This window comes from Thunnus maccoyii, chromosome 24 (assembly GCF_910596095.1).
Source record: "Thunnus maccoyii chromosome 24, fThuMac1.1, whole genome shotgun sequence".
In the NCBI taxonomy this organism is placed as follows: Eukaryota; Metazoa; Chordata; class Actinopteri; order Scombriformes; family Scombridae; genus Thunnus; species Thunnus maccoyii.
Window position 1 is genome coordinate 3836418 of NC_056556.1, and position 19431 is coordinate 3855848.

The 19431-nt window shown below is 40.2% G+C and overlaps 2 protein-coding genes across 3 annotated transcripts in view; both read right to left on the reverse strand.

The window, feature by feature from the left end:
• Positions 1-2267: 2267 nt before the first annotated feature.
• Positions 2268-5060, reverse strand: si:ch211-246m6.4 (basic helix-loop-helix transcription factor scleraxis). The gene is made up of 2 exons (XM_042404570.1): positions 4241-5060; positions 2268-3052 (listed from the first exon to the last, which is right to left on the reverse strand). The coding sequence occupies exons 1-2, from the start codon at positions 4853-4855 to the stop codon at positions 3017-3019; spliced, it is 651 nt and encodes a 216-aa protein (XP_042260504.1). The 5' UTR covers positions 4856-5060; the 3' UTR covers positions 2268-3016.
• Positions 5061-10104: 5044 nt separating this feature from the next.
• The window catches only part of si:ch211-246m6.5 (von Willebrand factor D and EGF domain-containing protein), a 32331-nt gene continuing 23004 nt past the window's right edge, over positions 10105-19431 (reverse strand). Inside the window, exons 20-33 of one of the 2 annotated variants that reach the window (XM_042404563.1) lie at positions 18506-18976; positions 17570-17740; positions 15610-15998; positions 14987-15497; positions 14311-14406; positions 14124-14219; positions 13728-13823; positions 13337-13432; positions 13146-13241; positions 12941-13036; positions 12275-12370; positions 11498-11593; positions 11181-11278; positions 10105-10340 (exon numbers count right to left, since the gene is read on the reverse strand). In XM_042404563.1, coding sequence (XP_042260497.1) covers positions 10320-10340; positions 11181-11278; positions 11498-11593; positions 12275-12370; positions 12941-13036; positions 13146-13241; positions 13337-13432; positions 13728-13823; positions 14124-14219; positions 14311-14406; positions 14987-15497; positions 15610-15998; positions 17570-17740; positions 18506-18976 — 2429 coding nt within the window. In that variant the 3' untranslated portion in view covers positions 10105-10319. Of the gene's footprint in view, positions 10341-11180; positions 11279-11497; positions 11594-12274; positions 12371-12940; positions 13037-13145; positions 13242-13336; positions 13433-13727; positions 13824-14123; positions 14220-14310; positions 14407-14986; positions 15501-15609; positions 15999-17569; positions 17741-18505; positions 18977-19431 lie in introns of both variants that reach the window. The other variant, XM_042404562.1, reaches the window with a different exon arrangement.

Consider the following 19431-nt stretch of genomic DNA (forward strand, 5'->3'; position numbering starts at 1 on the left):
ACCTCACAGAGCTGCTAGCTAAACTTACCATCTTTGATTAACTCTTTCTTTCCCGAGGAAAACCCTGCGATGAAGATTTGCTGTTGTGTCAAGAATTTTACCAGCGTTTAAAGACACGACAGGACAATTTTCACCAAACAAGGACCTGTCGACGTTTTCTACACCTGGAAAGTCATTTCAGGTATTTGAAGATTCACCAAACAGAAATTGGCTCCAATATCTTCCATTAGTTCACTTACTTTCCAAAATAAAAGAAACATATTATCCTGAAAATTGCGACTGTAGTTAACGATGCTCCCTTTAATTGTACTTAAACACAAATTACAAACATGTTTCAACCTCTGACATGCAGTAAAAGTGGATTTCTTTAATACTGCAATCCCTGCTGAATGATGAGAAGACACCCTGATATTATACTCATTTTTATTGTACAAAAATACATTTATCGTCAAGCAGCTTCTCAGTATTTGCGATGTGCAAAGGACACAGTTATCAGGTATTCAAGTACATTATACAGTCATGTTACACATTAGATTTAGAGGTAGGCCTTTATATTTAAAACAGGTTTGAGGTAGTGTGCAACATTTCCCAGTGATAGTTTTATGTGCTGTATAATTCATATCAAATAATCCAGTTGATCGTAAAAGGATTATATCTATATATAAATTTTCCAAATTAGTGCACAAGTTAACATTATGCACTTTGCAGGCAAGGGCATCCCACATTCATGTGCACACAAAACGTCACAGTTTTGTGTTTTTAAAGTGATACAGAGATTGTGCAACAATGCAAAAAGTAAACATTTCACCACACTGCAAGTGTATATATATATATTTATCTTGACTTCAGGCCAAAATCTCAAAAAACAACAAATTGGAAACAGGCAGAACTGCATCAACGGAGCCATCAAGACGTCCTTCGCGCTCAACAGTTCTCGAATTGCAGTGCGGTAGCCTCATCGCGCTTCACGTTTATGATTCGTTAAACTGACTGAAGAAAGCATGTCAGTGCAGCTTAAAAACTAAAAAAAAAAAATCTAGTTTGTCTAATGAGGAAAGTCTCAGGTCCTCCAAAATTTAATCACCTTAATCAGATTTATCTCCAAACCTGATGGAAAAATATCAAGAAAAAAACACAATTATGTACTTTTTTTTTGCAGATTATGTTTAAATTTAAAACACTAATTAAGTAAAAGTTTTTCTTCCTGTGCCCTTTGCAGGTCGTGATTTATTTTCACAGTGGCTGAAAAGTGACGTCAAGCCACCAAAACTAAAGCTGTCAGATTTAACTGAGCCTGATCTCACGAAAACCACGTTTGTGTAGTGTCACTTATGGAAAATCACGATTAGTGTGAACTCAACCAGGACAAATATTTACTATTATTTCTTTTTTTTTTCATAAAACTAAGAGAAATCTCCCTGACATTAACCAAAATTCATTAAAACATATTCAAGTTACACCCAAATTTCCTTATATTTACTGTTAAGTAAACTCTTTGAAACTCAACCATGAGTTTTGTTTCTTTTGAGGAGGACATTTTGGGTTTCAACGGCATTAAAATAAAATAAAAATAAAAAAAAAACTACTCACCTAAAAATCAACCTGCCAGGTTTTCTGACAGTTTTGTAGTTATTTAACAAACAGAAAATTTGTATTGGTGTGTAGTAGCGAAAAATGCATCATAATAAGGTACGATAATAACATGCATGTCATGTAGAATATCATACCAGCTAAAGCCCAGTTGATACATTTGTTTGACCAGTATTGGCGAACATTATCTGCCAATAGTAACTTAAAGTATATCGTTAAAGGGGATGTATCATGCTTTTTAGAATTTTTTTTTTATTATGACGTCAGATGTCAAACGTGGTCAAAGTTCCAAAACTTGCGGTGAACATATGCAAAAACGCTCCCTGTAAGTCAAAGTTCAGGGCTTCAAACTGCTCTACCTCTACTTCCTCCTCGTGATGACATCAGATTGTTCGCACATGCCCACCATCTTTGTAGTCTTTGTTGCTAAAGTTGTTTGCATTGTCCGCTTGCGTATTTCAGATCAGATTCGGGTTCAAACATGTACGGATGTATGTGAGAAGTTTATATTTTGAGAGAAGCCAATCAGAACAGAGTGGGCTCATTAGGAGGCAGGTCTTAAAGAGACAGGAGCTAAAACGGCCTGTTTCAGACAGAGGCTGAACTGAAGGGCTGCATAAAGGACCAGTATGAGAAAAAATAAGGAGTTTTTAACCGTAAATCACACAAAGATATTCCAGTAGAGCCCCAGAATATAAATAAATATACACCTGGAAATGTGCTCGATACGTCCCCTTTAAACACTAAATAAGTAGCAGTGACGCTATTGTCCTGCTCACTACATATCTTCATTAATATGTTTGCCAAGATATCGTTGCCAGATCATTTAAACCATCATATAAATACTGGTATCAGTCAGGCTTCAATACAAACTACATTTTGCTTGTGATCAACTCGATAAAGCTGTAAACACAACTGGAACATTTCTGATTCCTGAGATGTTATGTGATGTTTTAACAGGCGGAGAGAAAATGTGTCTCCACCGGTGTTAATTGATCAGTTAATGGCGCTTGCGATATTTCCAACAGCACTTGAAGGCAGCGTTAACGCCACTCAACTGACAGCAACCGCTGCGGTAGCTGCTCTTCAGTTTGCTTCATGTGACTGAAGGTGACCAGGCTTTTTTTTTTAGGAGTCAGACATAGGGTGGGGGGTTGGGGGGTAGTTGTACTATTTGTGGGACCAAAATAGCCCCCCGTCAGGTGCAACTTTACACATCGGCTCAGGTTACAGCTCAACCAAAACACAGAGGTTCAGAAGCACACGAACGTGGACAGAAAGTGCTTTTCAGTGTTGATTCTTTCTTTGGTTTTTTTTCTAAAACTAATCCAAAAATAAATACATTTATTTATATATGTACAAAGTGGGATTTTTACACCACGTGTCTACATGTAAACGACATAAAAGTGGACTCCTCGTCTTGGCTTCACACAGCAGCTGAGTGCTTCCCTCCATCTCTGAGCTGTGGAGGCAAAGAAACGGTCATTTTTACCACAAACACAGTTCAGTGAAAGCACCATGACATGAATCCTGATAACGATAATGTCCATTTTTAACAAGTCAGTGTCCTTTTCAGCCTCCAAATCACAGTTATTAATTAGTTTGTTCATTAATATTCATATTTGTATATATAAATGAATATATTTCTTCCTATAATCCTTTTATTGATCGGTTACTTATTTGCAACTAATTTTTAGTTGTTACAGTCAGAAAGATGCTTAATTAAACTTCATCCAATGACCTAATTTGTATCTTTTACTTAATATTTGAAGACTTTATGAGACTAATACGTTTGTGCATGACACCAGAAAAAAAACTTAAATTTAGCTAGCTGTGATAGCAAAAAGTGAAATACGTTTTAAAGGTAATAGTGACATAATGTTGCTGATCTTGTGCCAGATTCTAGTCTCTATTTATAACTGCAAGGTGTCCAGCCAGACACAAGTAATGTAAACACTTCTAATCCACTACTACGCACGTGTATTTAGGATAAAAATCATCTTAAACATAAAACTTATGAGTACAAATTGGAAGAGAATTTCTTATCTACAGTATAACATGTTTTATAGATGCAGAATTTAACTCCACAATGGATCAAAACTACATTTTGGAGTTAAATTCTGTATCTATAAGACTTAAACTGAAGCTGCCTGCTGCCCTTTAACAACAAAATTATATATATATATATATATATATATATATATATATTGTTTTTAAGACTTCATGCCACATTTGTACACTAAGTGGTGATTATTTTTCTTTTAGGAGACGAAATGGGTCACACAGGCTACACACACACACGCACACACAGAAGATCTAGTCTGAAACTCAGGACTTAGAAGGCTCCAGCTTCCTTTTGTGGTGTCAATCACTTTGGAGAAACAGGTGCCACTTTGACCTACACAAATCATCTTCAAAACATACCTCAACATGCATTTTAAACAAAGTCAGCAGCTGAAAAATATTATAAAGATGATGCAATTTGCAGAAGTGACATTATCTGCTCTATTTAAAAAAAAACAACAGTTTAACCGGATGGAGAGATATTTTGTCCAGATAAGTGTAAAAGTGAGAACCTGTGCAAATCTTGAAATACAGGATTGGGCCCATTTTTTGCCTTTATTCAACCAGGATACAGGTGTAAACTCACCAGCTTCCTCTGGTTGCTGAGGCAGAAAGTGCAGATGGGCCGCAGGGACGGCGCGCTGAGCGCAGCGGAGCCGTGCAGGATGCTCTGGTAGCGGACGCATGGCTGTCCGTCCCGGCAGTCCTCCCCCAGCAGCAGCACGTTGGCCAGGTGGGAGATGTAGCTGGAGGCCAGACGCAGCGTCTCTATCTTGGAGAGCTTCCTGTCGGCGGGCTCGGTGGGAATGAGAGTGCGGAGCGCCGTGAAGGCGGTGTTCACGCTGTGCGTCCTGTCCCGCTCCCGCGCGTTGGCCGCCTGCCGCTGTTTGCTGACGCCGGGCAAATGAGCGTCTCCACCGCTTCCTCTACCTCCGCCGCTGCTCCGTCTCCGCCTTCTCCTCCGTCTCGGCGCCCCGGCACGGGAACCACCTCCGGCGGCTGCCTCCTCCCCCGGCTCTCTGCGCGGGCTGCAGCCGCCGGTGGACTTCCCATCGGAGCTGTCGCTGCCGCTGCCGCTGTCCAGGTCGTCCAGGTCGGAGGTGAAGCCGTCGGGCTGCGCGCTGCCTGTGGACTTCATCCTGGCTCTGTTCGGGTCTGACTGGAGCTGCTGGGGCCGTGCGGGCGGGCGGAGGTTGCACATCACTTTATCCTGAGGGTGAAAATAGCACCGGGGGGCCGAGCAGCTGCCGCCGATCTGGTGACGGAGGGGGGTTTGCGCCGGCCGGCCCCCCGGCGGATCGGCATACCATTACTAATGAATGACGGCTGCTTTCTGGGTCGCCAGCCCGCCGCGGAAAAGGGAAGACAGGTGGAGCCTAAAGGGAGGGGAGGAGGGGACACCTGTTGTGGTCTGGAGGATACAGGTTTAAATTAGGCTCGACCGATATGGGGCCTCCCTCAAGGCCGATACACGTCTTTACAGATCAAAAATAATGATATTTTGACTGATATTTAGAATTTTAACAAGAAATATCCAGCTTTTAAAACAGGATTAAAAGGCTATTTAGGCTTAGTAGTTCTGGATCATACTGGGATTCACTCCATACTCTGGGATGTTCTTAATTGATCAATTTATCTACAAAAATGTCACTCAAATTATGGTAAAATAAAACAAAGAAAGTCATATATGAATTTCTCCCTCATATCCTCCTATAATGGATTAACTGGCTACTGGTATCTGGATGAACGTACAAACTGCAGACTGTGTGTATTGGGGATTATTTATTGTAGTTTTCTAAAATACATTAACACAAAAGAGGGTTCACACACCCAAATCAGTAGTTTTCTACATCAAACTTGTGTACAAACGTTTGGGTTATATCTTCTTCAGTGTGCAGTCAGTTTCATCTGAAAACCTGCGTTGCACACATGCGATATTCTTACCCTACATCATCAGAACTGTATATGTTAACGAGCTAGTTGTGCTTTCACTGGGTTACACTTGCGTTTTGCTAAAAAAAAAACTGCTGCAAGTTAAGGCCCAGATACACAGATGTGGTCATCAGGGTGGACAAAGGATGTGGTTGTGTTTATACTATACTGGGTGTCTGTGGTTTGCAGTGACGGACACATCACAAAATTACACGAGTAGATAAAGGCTATGATTTGAGGTTAAGGCTACAAAACGTCTGACTGGACCGATTTCAGCCATTCTTTAGTTAAAGCAGCCAATCAGGAAGCAAAGCCAGCTGTGATGCTTTCACTGGAGCGACAAAAAGTTGGAAATTGAAGAAAAAAGTGTCACATTTTCCTCATTAAACCTCTTTGATCATCTGTTTAGGGGACATTTTGACCTTCCTTAGCTGAGTTCCTTTAACTCAACAAACTATCATTCAGACTTCAGTGTTGATGAACTTCCAGTTTAGTCATTGTGGGTTACTAATAACTAGTGTGTGTGTGTTTATGTGTGTGTGTGTGTGTGTGTGTGTGTGTGTGTGTGTGTGTGTGTCCTGTCTGTTGGCGTCCAGGACGGAGGATAACTTTGCTGCCTTGGCTGGCGGCTCTGAGCTACCACTGAGTGAACAGTCCAGGTGTACCCGTACTGTCTGTGCCCACCATGATGGACATATACACCCCCCCCCCCCTCCTCCTGCTCCACCTTGCCCAGTGCCATCTTTGGGGGTGGATATAAATATCTGTGAACGGACGTTGCCTGTCGTGTGCTGCTGTAAAGGCTCGGAGCAACCTTCAAGGCAGGTTGTCGATTTCTTTCCCAATCACATCAGGAAGGGGAAATTAATTTAAGCTTATTGATGTTGTCTTGTTAATTAATTAATAATTTAAATCTCCACTCAGCTGCTTTATTTCTTGAACTCTTTAGGCCTATATCTTTAATTTTAGAGTTTTGTCTTTATTTCTGTGCATTTTTTATGTTCCTGACGTTATTATTATTGCCACCAGAGGGCAGTAAACCCCTTTTCTGTTGCAAAATATTGAGGATTTGCAGCCTCTAATCTTTTTCCAATAAGTAAGCAACTAAAACATAATATATGCAGTAACTGCTTGAGGTCAGAGGTCACCATACTGCAGGATTATGCCTGTAACAGGAGGGCAAAAGCGGTTAGAAGAACAGATCTAGCAGCGATATCATATAAACTTTAGGAAAAGTGAGCACCTTTGAAGGCTAGATTATAAATAGTGTACAATGAAGCTACTAAAACCATTCAGTGATGAGAATAATAGAAAGAAATATCAACAAAGGGTCAAGCTTGTTGCTCCTGCTGTGGTCTAACAAACCATCCAACTTCATCCTAATCCATTGTTTAAAACAAAAAAACAAAAAAAAAAACCCGAGGCAGAGCAGAGCCAGAGTCAGGCAGAAGCTGGTAGAGTGGAATCCTAATTGGTGCGTAGCTAATGCGGCCTCATTAATCTTTTAATCCTCATTTCCTCGCGGGCCCCCGTGGCCCCGACCCGCTGGCTGTGAACTTGTCTGGCCCCTGCAGCAAAGTCAAATGCTTCTCCGCTGCTGCTGACGACCAACTAGTGCAGGAAAAAAAACCCCAGGACATTAAAAAATGCAACACACGGTGTCGTAAACAAACCATAAACACTTCTTCTTCTTATCATGTTTTACTGACTCTGTACTTTGAGGTGATGGAAAACATCTGGTGGCCATGTTGAAGGCCCTCAGCTGCATGAACAGCTGTTAATAAGAGGTTATGGTGAAGCTGATTCTTCTTCTCACAGAAATAATGTCATATACAAGAGGTAAGATGCTATAATTTGTCTAATACAGTTATTATATTGTGCATGTTTTTGATGTCTGACCTATTAGCCAAAAGGCAAAACAAGTCAAGTTTATATTAATTATTATTACATTTAATTTCTCTTTTCTGTGCAGTTTTTTTTTCACATTCACTCATCTTAAATCTCAGTGTTTGTGACATCATCACTAGTTTGGAGCCAATCGTGATCCAGTATGCAGCTTTACACAAGTGTCATGTGGAAACTTTTATTTTATTTTATGGATTTTAATGAGATAACTGATTTTTTCTGTGTTGAAAAAACATATTGGACACAAATTATTTTATTAAGTAGAGTATTTTTAAGTATTTTTTAAGTAGAGTATTTTAGCTACATCTTAAACATGTCTGGATTGGATCTTTGAATAGAATAAGGCAGATAAAACAGGAGAATAAAAAGCACAGTGCAGCTTCAGTGCATGATATGAATAAATAGTCCAAACTTCACTTTAATATCCTGTAAGGCAGCAAACAGGAAAGTCTTCAGACCTGCAGTTTTATGGGAGTTTGTTCAGATGTGCGGAGCAAAAAAAAAAAAAAAAAACTGCTTCAGAGAGACTCTGACGTGTCTGAGAGGTCTGAACGGTTCATAACAGCAGATTCAGCGCTTTGTAAACTCAACAGTAGTATTTTAAAAGCATTTCTTTGACAGACAGGAACCTTGTATAAAGATCTGAGAACTGGACTGATGTGATCCGCTGTCTTGGTTTTATTGAGGACTTTAAATCAGCTGCAGCTGTCTGATCAACCTGTAAAGACACTGTTACATTAGGCGAGACTACTGAAGTTTTAGATATAAGTCCTTTAATTCTTGGTTTATTCTTCAGGTCTGAGTCTATGACTAAACCAAGATTTATGCCTTAGTTTGTGCTTCCTTGGCTCCAAAAATATAAAACTCTGTCCAGCAGAAAAAAGCTGCTTCTAATTTGAATAATTCGACATTTCCTAATTCCTGTTCGGCTAACTTCATCGTGACGTCAAAGAAACCACATTCAAAAAGACAAAGAAGTCAAAATGTTGAAAACCAAAGAATGTAAACTGCAGGTTTGATTGCAACCTTTAAAGTTTCATAAACAACAAACCTAGTGGATAACCAACATTTGAAGAGGAATATTCATTTCAATTACCAAAAATCTGAGGAAAAATTAAACCTCAAAAGGATCTTTATTAGTTTTTCTTACAAAACAACCATTAAACAAAGCTTTAATAAGAAATAACACAGATTATACATTGACTAAGATATATACAACAAGAAATATGCGACAATATCTATGAGTAGAAATATGAGTCACTGGAAACTGAATCTGAATCATTTATATTTGAATTTGAATCACTCAACTTGGATAATTGCATTGAGGAAGAGCAATCGAGTGCAGATTCATAGAACTCCTTATCGACGATATCAGCAGCCAATGGGAGCTAGATATTCCAAAAGAGTAAAGTTTTTTCTCTGTTCTGTGTAAAAACTGTAGTTTTATGTCTTGCTATTTTGGAGAAAAATTACTTTACTTGAGTTTTGCAGCTGATCCGTCACCGTGGTAACATTTTGGCCTGAGTGAGCGTCTGTTAATACAATCGTATTGTAAATTTCATTTCATCATTTTTGAAATTGTGTAAAAATTCCCCTCAGTTCTCTGGACATCATACATACTGAAGGCTGTCAGTTTTCAGCATATTGAAGCACAACCAATGTATATCATCTATGAATCTGTCAATCTGCACTCGATTGCTCTTCCTCAACGGCCGGATGTCTCTCAGTGAGCTGAATTTGAATTGTGAGAAGCAACTAAATTCAATTTCATAATATTATATTCAATTCAGTTCCAAACTAATACATTTTTAATGCAATAATTCAAGTTAAACAATCCAAATTCAAATATAAATGATTCAAATTCAGTTTCTGGTGACACGTATTTCTGCCCATAAATACCAAACAAACAAATAAATAAATACTCATACAGAGGTTTGGGTTCGTAGTGTAAAACCTGAACAAATAAAAAAAAAAGTGTCCATCTGACAGATGAACAAAATATTATACATTTATGTTTCATGTTTGTTTGGAGGTTTTGGTCAAAAAGTAATAAATCTGCTGTTTAAAACTTACGTAGCAGTGATTCAATACAGATAAAGTTGTGAGACTCATTTAAAGACACTGACTGACCTGAAGTAACCTAATTGTGAAATCCAGGTTGTATTTTCCTAGCTTAGCATAAAGACTGGAAGCAGGTGGGAAACAGCTAGCTTAGTTAGCTCTAAAGCTGCTTTGCTCACATGTTTTAGTGGTTTTTGAAGTATTTCTGGCTCCATCATAGTGGTCAAATTCTCTTACAGTATGTTTATAAAGATAAAAGCCTGATTTTCTATGTATTACAGCGACGTGGCAACTCTTGCCGTAGCTGGAGATGTTGTGCAGAGTTGCAGGACAAACAAATAAACTGTCAAAAATAGCTTCAGCTGTATGACTCATTATTCAATTTCTATTTTTTGAGCGCTATCGAGTTATTAAAAGATGCATTTTTCCCCTTCTTCCAGTTTTTGCGCTCAGCTACGAAGCACAGAGATGAAACTGATATCCTCCCTCTTATCTCTGTGAGCGAGACGGTGACCTTTAACCTTCACAGTCAGACCTTTCTGCTTTGCTTTGTTTCCAAAAAAAAAAAAGAAAAACAACTGTGTGTGATTTCCTGGAACTTTGCAGCTGAACGAGAAGCAGAGAGAGTCAGGTCACTTTGTTGTTTTGTTTTTTGTTTTTTTTGGGTTTTGTTCAGACGATGCTTTATTCTGATGGCTCTGGATCACGGTTTTTATCGGTTCTGATTGAACTCCAGCTGTTTGGTGTTTGCTGGTCATTAGCTGGTGTCAGCCTTGAGCAATAGGGAGCTAGAAAAACAAGAATCAGAGGTTTTATAATGCAATAAGATAAACATTTTAAGAGCAACAACGATTTAAAAAACATCAAATATTAAAGATGCTATGTTCTATTCCTCATTCCAGGTATCTTCTGGACTTCCTAAATGAATTAGCATTAGCATTAGCATTCATGTCATGTAGAAAGTCTAAATATCAGAAAGGTTTACATTCATAACTTCTTCTCGCAGTAACACATTTATCTTTTCTTTACAGAAACTCTAAGATTGATTTTCTCCTGCTGAAAAAGTTTCAACCTCAAACAAAAGAGCTGGACCTAAAAAAAGATGAACAGCTGCTAGGTTTTTTTTTTTAAAAAAAAATGTTTAATGAGCTCTCAAACTGAAACCAAGAATTTTTTTGGCATGTTTGTTTTCACAACCAGAGAGAAAAGTGCCGCCGTATTTTGCTTCGATCACTTCAAACCGTCCATCCAAACATTTGGAGTTTTGTTGCACAGCTGTTGTCATCGCCCCCCCTTCAATTTACATCATCTGTAACTGTTCAATTCACCTGATTTTCACGTGTTTCCAGTTTTCTTTATGTACAAGTCTTCAGACTCACATGTGGGAAAAATGTAGCAGTGAAAATATTCCTTTATGTACCTTCCTGCACATTCTTCTGAGGTGTAGCTTAAATCCAGATTGGAAAACTTATAAAAACGCAACATTTTTTGAGTTTAAGTCATTGGAGAAACACAGTTTTAGATGAGTGGTGTGGTGGTAAATCCCAGTCTCTTCCTAATAGTACTACTCACATGCTAAACCTCACTTTTCCTTTTTAAAATGACTCCCCATCTTCACTCTTTCTTACCCTCTTGGAGCAGAGAGAACCTGAGTATCCACTCCGGCAGGCGCAGACGTTTGGTCGGACACAGCGGCTGCCGTATAGACACCTCTGCTCACAGTGAGCTGAGAAATAACACATAATACAACACAATAAACTCTAAATTCATTCAGATTAAGATTATAAGTCAAACAAGTGTTTCTCCCGCTTGTGAAGAGAGTCAGACTATGTGTTTATGACTCGTTCGGCAGGTCTGAACCACTCGTACGGACAGTAAATCTGTTATTGTACAGAGATTCCTGATCAGAATAAATGTCTACATATCAGATTTGGTGAACACTCACGGATCTGACACAGCATGCCTTGCCATCCCGCCGCACAATGGCAGATGTTGGGACCCACACACTCGCCTCCGTTCAGACACTTCTGCAGGCAGCTGGCTGGAAGGCAACACAAGTGTTATGTCATATTAATGATCAGCATCCTGAACTGATCGACTTGCATCTTGACTTGACAAATGAAGAGTTGGACTTGTTCCTAAGAACTTAAAAAAGAACTCCGACTTCTGACAAAAGACCTAAAAACTGTTTTCTGATGCTTATGATGCAGCGAAGTCATAAAGGGGAATAACTTGGTGGTTTTTCTGAACACACAGACATGATACACTTCCTGAAGATATCATTATTTCATGAATAAACATCCTTAAACCTGCTTAGAAAGATGCTTCAGAACTTGCCTGATAATCATCACGTTTTTAAGTTTTCTGCAATATCAAAGTAATCCAGTGATAGTTGTCTGTGTTACCATGGTTACACTGCAAACAGGAGCTGCTAATAGCTCATTCAGCATACTTTTCATGGTGCCAGTTTACTAAAATGTGAACAAATATAAGTCAGTGTCAGACTTTGAGAATGCACTGCCTCTAGACCATTTTAGACGATCAGGGTCGACATGAGACGAACGCCTGGTGGTGAGACTTTGTGCTCGATGAAAGGCGGTCGGAGATGTTCAGGTGTTCACGCTGATGCATCATAACATTCAACACCTGGAAGACCACGACGACGATGATGATGTAAACGTAAAAGCATTTTGTATCTGGACGGATCTTGTTCTTCACTCACGTTTATCACATCTCTTTCCTCGCCAACCTGACGGACAATCACAAACATCTGGGCCCACACACCTGCCGCCGTTCATACACATGGGCTCGCACACACCTGGAGAGAGAGAGAAAAAGAATAGATGAAGAGCAGTCTGACTCCTGTTGTGAAATGATCAAACCTTGCTCACTTCCTGCAAGTTTTGTGAAATACGGACACTCAACATTGTCCAGCTATTTACCCTTTTTTTGGGCACAAAAATGTCTCTTTTCATGTACGTTCTCATATCACAGAGTGAGATTTTTCATTAAAGATTGATTATATCGATGACAGAATCTCTAGACTGGCTAACAAACTGAGAACAGCAGAAGAGATTTATGTTGGGGGAGCTGTGCTGCTATTTTCTGCTGTATTTATGTATTTTAAACAACGTTGTTTGTTGATGTGGTGTCCTGTATTGCCAACTGTCGTGGTTTGTGTTGTTTTTTGGCGCTGCATGGCAAAACCTCCTCAAGAGTGAGAAGGAGAGAGGATGATAAAGAAGAAGGACATCATGATGGCAAAGTAGGAAAAGGATGAAGAGAATAATGGTTAAGGAAGAAGTGAGGGAGGAAAAACTGAAAGAAGAGAATGGAGGGAAATAGTGCCAGACAACAAACAAAAGAATTGGAAATAAATTGGACTGACTTTTCTCACAGCGCCTCCCGATGTATCCCTGCACGCAGGAGCAGACGTTGTTCCTCATACACAGACCGCCGTTCTTACAGGGAGGACTGCAGACGGCTGCAGAAAGAAGAGGATGCATATGTAAATTCAGCCTTTGCACTGTGCTTTAATTAAGAATGACTCAACGAATGCTTGAATACTGTTTGACTGACTGATGGACGTTTACCGTTCTGACACTGTGCGCCGTAGAAACCGTGAGGACAGTCGCAGGTGTTCGGCCGAACGCACAGACCTCCGTTCAGACAGACCGGAGAGCAAAGAGCTGGAGAGAGAGAGAGAGACGGACGTCATTAGCACTCAGAGGTCAGCACACACACACACACACACACACACACACACACACATATACACACTCACCTATCTCACAGGTTCGTCCAGTCCAGCCTGATGGACACATGCACTCGTCCGGTGACACACACTGGCCTCCGTTGTGACAGTGGCGGCTACACACCACTGTGATCAACAAAAAAGTAGTATTTATCACAATCATGATAGTGTAGTCAGCTCAGGGGATAAAAACTCTGATATTACACACCGTTTACTCAAAAAGCACCATTTACAGGTCTACAGTCTTACACTAACTTTTGGCTTTTCTGTGTTTTTTCTTATAAATACTTCCTTTAATGTGACTTTATGAAAGACTGAAACATCATATTGAGGTTTTCTGCTCATATTCTAAGATAAATTAACATCTAATATTTTGTCCTTTGAGCTTGAATAACTACGTACAAATAAACTGGGAACTCACTGGTTTCACACCGAGGTCCAACAAAACCATAAGGACAGGAACAAGTCTGCAGTCCAACACAGGTGCCTCCGTTTTCACAAGGTAACCTGCACAGAGCTGCAGACATGCATTTCAATCAGTTTGATCATTTATAATAGTTAATTTATAAGCATATGTGCCATCGTAATTGTTGAATACTGCTATATTTTTGTTAAATGTGATAGTTTTTTATTTGATACAGTTTACTTAATACAAATTATGACAAATTTAAAAGAATAAAGATGAATATCAAAAGAAAAAAAAACTCAGGATGTTGTATATAGCAGTTTCTTCCATACATTTATTTGTAATGTTATGGGAACGTGCAGCTATGTTTACAGACTGATGGTAAAAACCAGTAAAAAGAGGAAGCTTTACCTTCCTGACAGGTTTCTCCATGAAAACCCCCGACACACTGACACACACCCGGAGCAATGCAAGCTCCTGCGTTCATACACTCCGGCTCACAAATTGCTACAAGAAAACATGAAAACACAAAAATTAACAAAGGAAAACAAAAAGTAAAGACTTAGAATAGATAGATAATACAAATAAATACATTTACCTGTCTGACAGTCGAATCCAGTGTAGCCCGGTTTGCAGCGACACGTATTTGGCGCCGCGCACTCCATGTTCCTCCCGCATGTATGCCTGCAAACAGCTGGAGACACAGACAGGAGGCCCAGTGGAGATGTTAAACCTGTTTAATTTATTGACTCAAAGCGCTAGCCTAAATGCTAATGGGTGAAACCATAAAGAAACTATTTTCTGGATTTTGGAAATACTGAATAAGACAAATTATCTAAATAAATTGTCTTTGCTATTCTGATAGCAAGTCTTCAGAGTAGAGTTTGTAAAAATCCAACTATTGCAGTGGCCTTGGAGGGTTTCTGGTCAGTTTATTCAATCATTCAACCTCTGCTCTTAAAGCCTTTATGTGCAATCACACTAGTCTCTGCTAATGTCTCATTAATTTCAGTTAGATTTCTTTACTACTTATGTTAAACATATGACATTGCAGTTGTTTTTGGTGATAAGTGCAGGGCAGTTTCGTTGGATTGAAGGCGACTGTGACGGCATCGTAACAGTCTTTGTCAATCAACAACACGTCAAGCTGTTGATTGCAGACAAGGAGCTAATTAAAGGACCCTGAGCAGCCAAACATGACAAACATTCTGCACATTCCTCCGTATCATTAAATGATTGTCAATGTCAGTGGTGTTGAAGACATGGAGCTGTACCTCGACAGGCCCGTCCATCTCCGGTGTATCCAACAGGACACCTCCCACAGTGGAAACCTCCATCCATGGCTGGTTCACATTGGACGCCAGGAAAACACGGCCGGTCAGCACATGACATCATGTGTTTCTCTGCTGTTGTAGCACTCCTAACTCCTGGCTGGATGGGGGTCGCTCTCTGCAGGGGGGAGCTGTAGACCGTCTTGCCTGGCGTTGTGAGGGTCAGTGCTGGGATCACTGGCGGCAGCTCTTGATCTTCAGAACCAGGCTCTGTTTCGTCTCCATCTGCAGAGTACTCAGACTCGGACAGCGAATAAGACAGGGCGGTGAGGGCTGCTGTAAGCGGGAGGGCGGATCTTGGAGGGGTCCAGGGTTTGACCTGGGTGGACGCCAGGTGGTTGAGCTGCGGCTGAGTTGTTTTTTTGTGCTGCATCACTTCACCAGACTCAGTGGAGAGGTGAGGAGCCGGAGGAGTTACCTTGGCCGGTGTTGCACCTGTCAACGCTCCTCCAGACTGCTGGGAGATAGTCAAAGATTTGGAAGGAAGGAAGGTTACCTCATGCTGATATCCACCTACACATTTTCCTTTACGAAACATGACTGCTTTTATAATAACAATGACTCACCTTGGAGACGGTCACATGGGGAGCCGCAGACTCCCTGGAGGTGGTGATACTAGATCTGCCATATGTCCTGGCGTCTGATCTGAGGTTGGAACTTTGTCGGGTGATGTGAGTGTTTGCACTGAAATGGAGAGCGCCAACTGATGTTCTGGGAACATCTCTGGAAGTGACAGTGACCGCCTCCCTCCTCCCCGTCCCTCCTCCCCGCCCTGAAGCGGGAGCCTGGCGTGGGGCGTTATCTCGGTTCGCTCTGGTGACAGACGCCGACAGGTGTTTGATACCATGCCTGGTGGGCAAGGCGGGTAAGTGGAGCTGGGATACCTTGCTGCTGCTTCCGTGAGGGGATCTGCTGGACTTGCTTACTGTCTGCTGCTGATGAAGATGATTGGACGCTGAGGAAACACGAGACAAATTTAGCTCTACATTGAAGAAATTCTTGGAGAACAACTTTGAAAAGCCAAACCTTTTAAAATAATTTAGTGTCGAGGTTTTGTAGATTTCTATCATACGTCAGTATATATAAGTAGTGTTGCTGGAAATGAGCATGCATGCAGTTCCTTCCTGGACAAAATGATAAGCGATAAATGTTACAGACACAGGAAAACAAAGATGAAGTCATCAGCCTGAGGTTTAGGGTCAACTTCAACTTCAACTTTGAACTTTTGTAAGTTATTATCAATGTATATGTTTGATAAATGTAGTGGTTCTGCTGCCACTGTAATGTAAAAGACTAAATGTTTAAATTTAGTTAATAAAGACTACAAGACTACAAAACTCCCAATGAAAGAACAAGAGCTGCAGCAATTAGTCGATTAGTCGATTGACAGAAATTTAATCGGCAACTACTTTGATAATTGATGAATTCACTGGTTCCAAGTTCTCAAATGTGAGACTTTGCTGCTTATTCTTGACTTTACATGATAGTAAACCGAATATCTTTGAGTTTTGGACTGTTGGTTGGACAAAACAAGACATTTGAAGACGTCACATTGGAGTTTTGGAAACAGGGATGGATATTTTTCACAGTTTTATGATGTTTTAGAGACTAAACGATTAATTGATGATGAAAATAATCGTAACTCGTGGCCTCAAAGGGAACAAGAAAGAACAACAACATAGTGCTGGTTTTGTTTTCCTCATATTTTTAAAATATATTTGAAAAAATATGTAAGAGGCAATCTGAATCCATCCTCCTACAACTACGGATAAGAAGAAGAGGAAGAGGAGCAGCATTTGCAAAGTGATTTAACTGATTCCTGTCTTGTTGGAGGCTGACTGACTTGTCTGCATAAACACTTTGTGACTTTCCAGACAAACACGATCCACAGTTAAGGGATTTGAGTTGGATTGAAACTGTCTCTTCTGTGCTGTTCGGACCCCCCACTCCCCTCATGAGAAAATAAGATGAAGCAATCTTCTGTTGAAACTTTGCGGCCGAGCGCTGACAAAGTACCAAAAGGTAGTTATTACATCCAGGCCTGTTTCTAACCACTTTAGCTGATTTATCGCTGCTATAAATGACATTCCTCCAAACATGGACAAACACATAAAACAACATCAGGGAAACCAGAACATCATAAGGATGAAATAAAAGATCTTTAAACCAGCCCGTTATGTGCTGAGCGATTTCACATTGCCGAGTGATGTTTTCATCAAATTTGAGATATTGAAAAACAACATAGAAAAAATGTTTTCAGCTAATAAGAAGAAGGAAAAAGATGGATACATTGTTTAATCGCATTTTTGGTGTTGTATGCATGTTGTCAACAAAAATGTCACTATTTCAATATTTCTTAAGTAAGTCTCAGCTTGTAAATAACAAAAAAAAATCAATGTGCTCCATCAGTTACAGGACTTAAAAAACATTTATCATAGCAAATAATAGACTCCTGAAATTCATGTCAGCTTATACCAAACACATTTGCAAACTGATTGGAGAAATCGAGGCAAAAATATCCCTTACCTGCCTTGGCGTTCTTCATGCAGATGCGTCCGTTGCCGTAAAGGCCGGGCGGGCAGCGGCCGCAGACGTAGCCGACGTGTGGCGGCCTGCGGTTGATACATTGAACCCCGGGGAAGCAAGGCCTGCTGGCACATGTAGCTGAAACGTTGACAGCAGAAGACTGACCGGATCCTAAGAGAAACAAACTGGTCAGATTTACACAGTTCCCAAATTGCAAAGCGCTGAACACCTAGCAGAACCATCTTACCTTCCTATTGATTGAGTTCTGAGGTTTTACTGTTGCAGATCTCAACATCTTCAATAGTGATTCAAAATTTTACAGGATTTACCAAAAAATTCTTCTAGTTTGCAAGTCGCTGCACCAAGGCTCTACAAATTAACTGCTCATGGAGCAATGTCTCAGAGATAATGATCTTACAAATCTCTGGTTCATGCATTCTTGGTTTTTTTCCTGCTTCTGGAAGATTTTTTCTATGAAGATTGAAGAAAGGATGGAAAAAACCTTCAAATAATTTGAAAAAACTGAAGATCTCCAAGGATCAGCAGCAAATAATATTGGAGTTCCATCTACTGTATAGTTTAGGGCTGCAAGTAACAATTATTTTCATTTAGATGAATCATTTGGTCCATAAAATGGTGAAAAATGTCACTCACTGTTTCCCAAAGCCTGAGATGTTGTCCTCAAATTTCACATTTGAGAAGCAGCAATCAGAGGAACATTGCCCATTTTTTCTTAAAAAATGACTCAAAATGATTAATTAACAAAAAATTTAGCGTCTGTCTGTTAATTGACTAATCTTACAATGGCGTGTTGCAAAGACGATGTGTATTTTGATTATTTTTGGATAACTTGATATCAAATTACATTACTTTTGAAGACCAGACGCTGATACATAAAATAAAATATTCTCCTGTAGAGACTCCTGTTTTTCTCACCTGCAGCTGGTCTTCTTGACGGTTGGGTTGCAGTGGAAGTTGTGGCGATAGTGTTGCTGATTTTGGACTGATCAGGCTTGACTTGGTCCAGTCTAATTCCTGAGATGTTCTTGAAAGTGTCTGTGTTAGTTGTGGAAGGATTAAGCTTTATTCCTTTAGTCTTCTTTAAAGTGTCAGTCTCAGTTTGGGACGATGCAATAGCTTTGACGCTCTTGTTAGTTTCTGCTTCAGTGAAGGAAGGATTCAAGCTAACTTCTTGAATCCTCCTCCAAGTGGTAGTTTGTGATCGACTGGGGTCAATTCTTGGAATTGTCTTCCCCGCCTCGGCCCTCATCTGTGGGGAGCTACCACTCGAGGTCTTCCGGAAAGTGTCTGTCTTTATTCTGGGTGGTTGCGGCCGAACATCTGGTATCTTGTAGACAGTTGTATGAGGAGCAGATGTGGGAGTGATGGTGGCTGGCCTCACGACTGCTGTATGAAGAAAGAGAAAAATTATATTTTGGATTGCCATTATCTGACACTCTTATCCAGAATTACGTCTTTTTCTATTACTAGATCACCCACATTGCAATGAACCAAAAGACCTATGATGGTACAAAAGAACATGGTAAAAAAAAAAAAAGCCTGAAAGGGTCAAAAATTGTGTTTAATGAGACAGAAGCACAGCAAGAGACTTTGGAACAAGTGTGCGTAAAGATCTCAATGAGGCGTGATCACCACTCGCAGCCGATCAACACATTTACAAGCCACGAGCGTAGCAGGAAGCGCTCGGTGATGGACGACGACAGACCGCAGACACGGCAGTAGCGCGGCCAATATTTCTAATACAGTGCAAAAACAATTAAATCATCATGAAGCTTTTGAGTCCAGTTTTAAAGACCTCACTGACATCTTGAGCTTGTCATTCGATTTTTCTTTCTATTTAA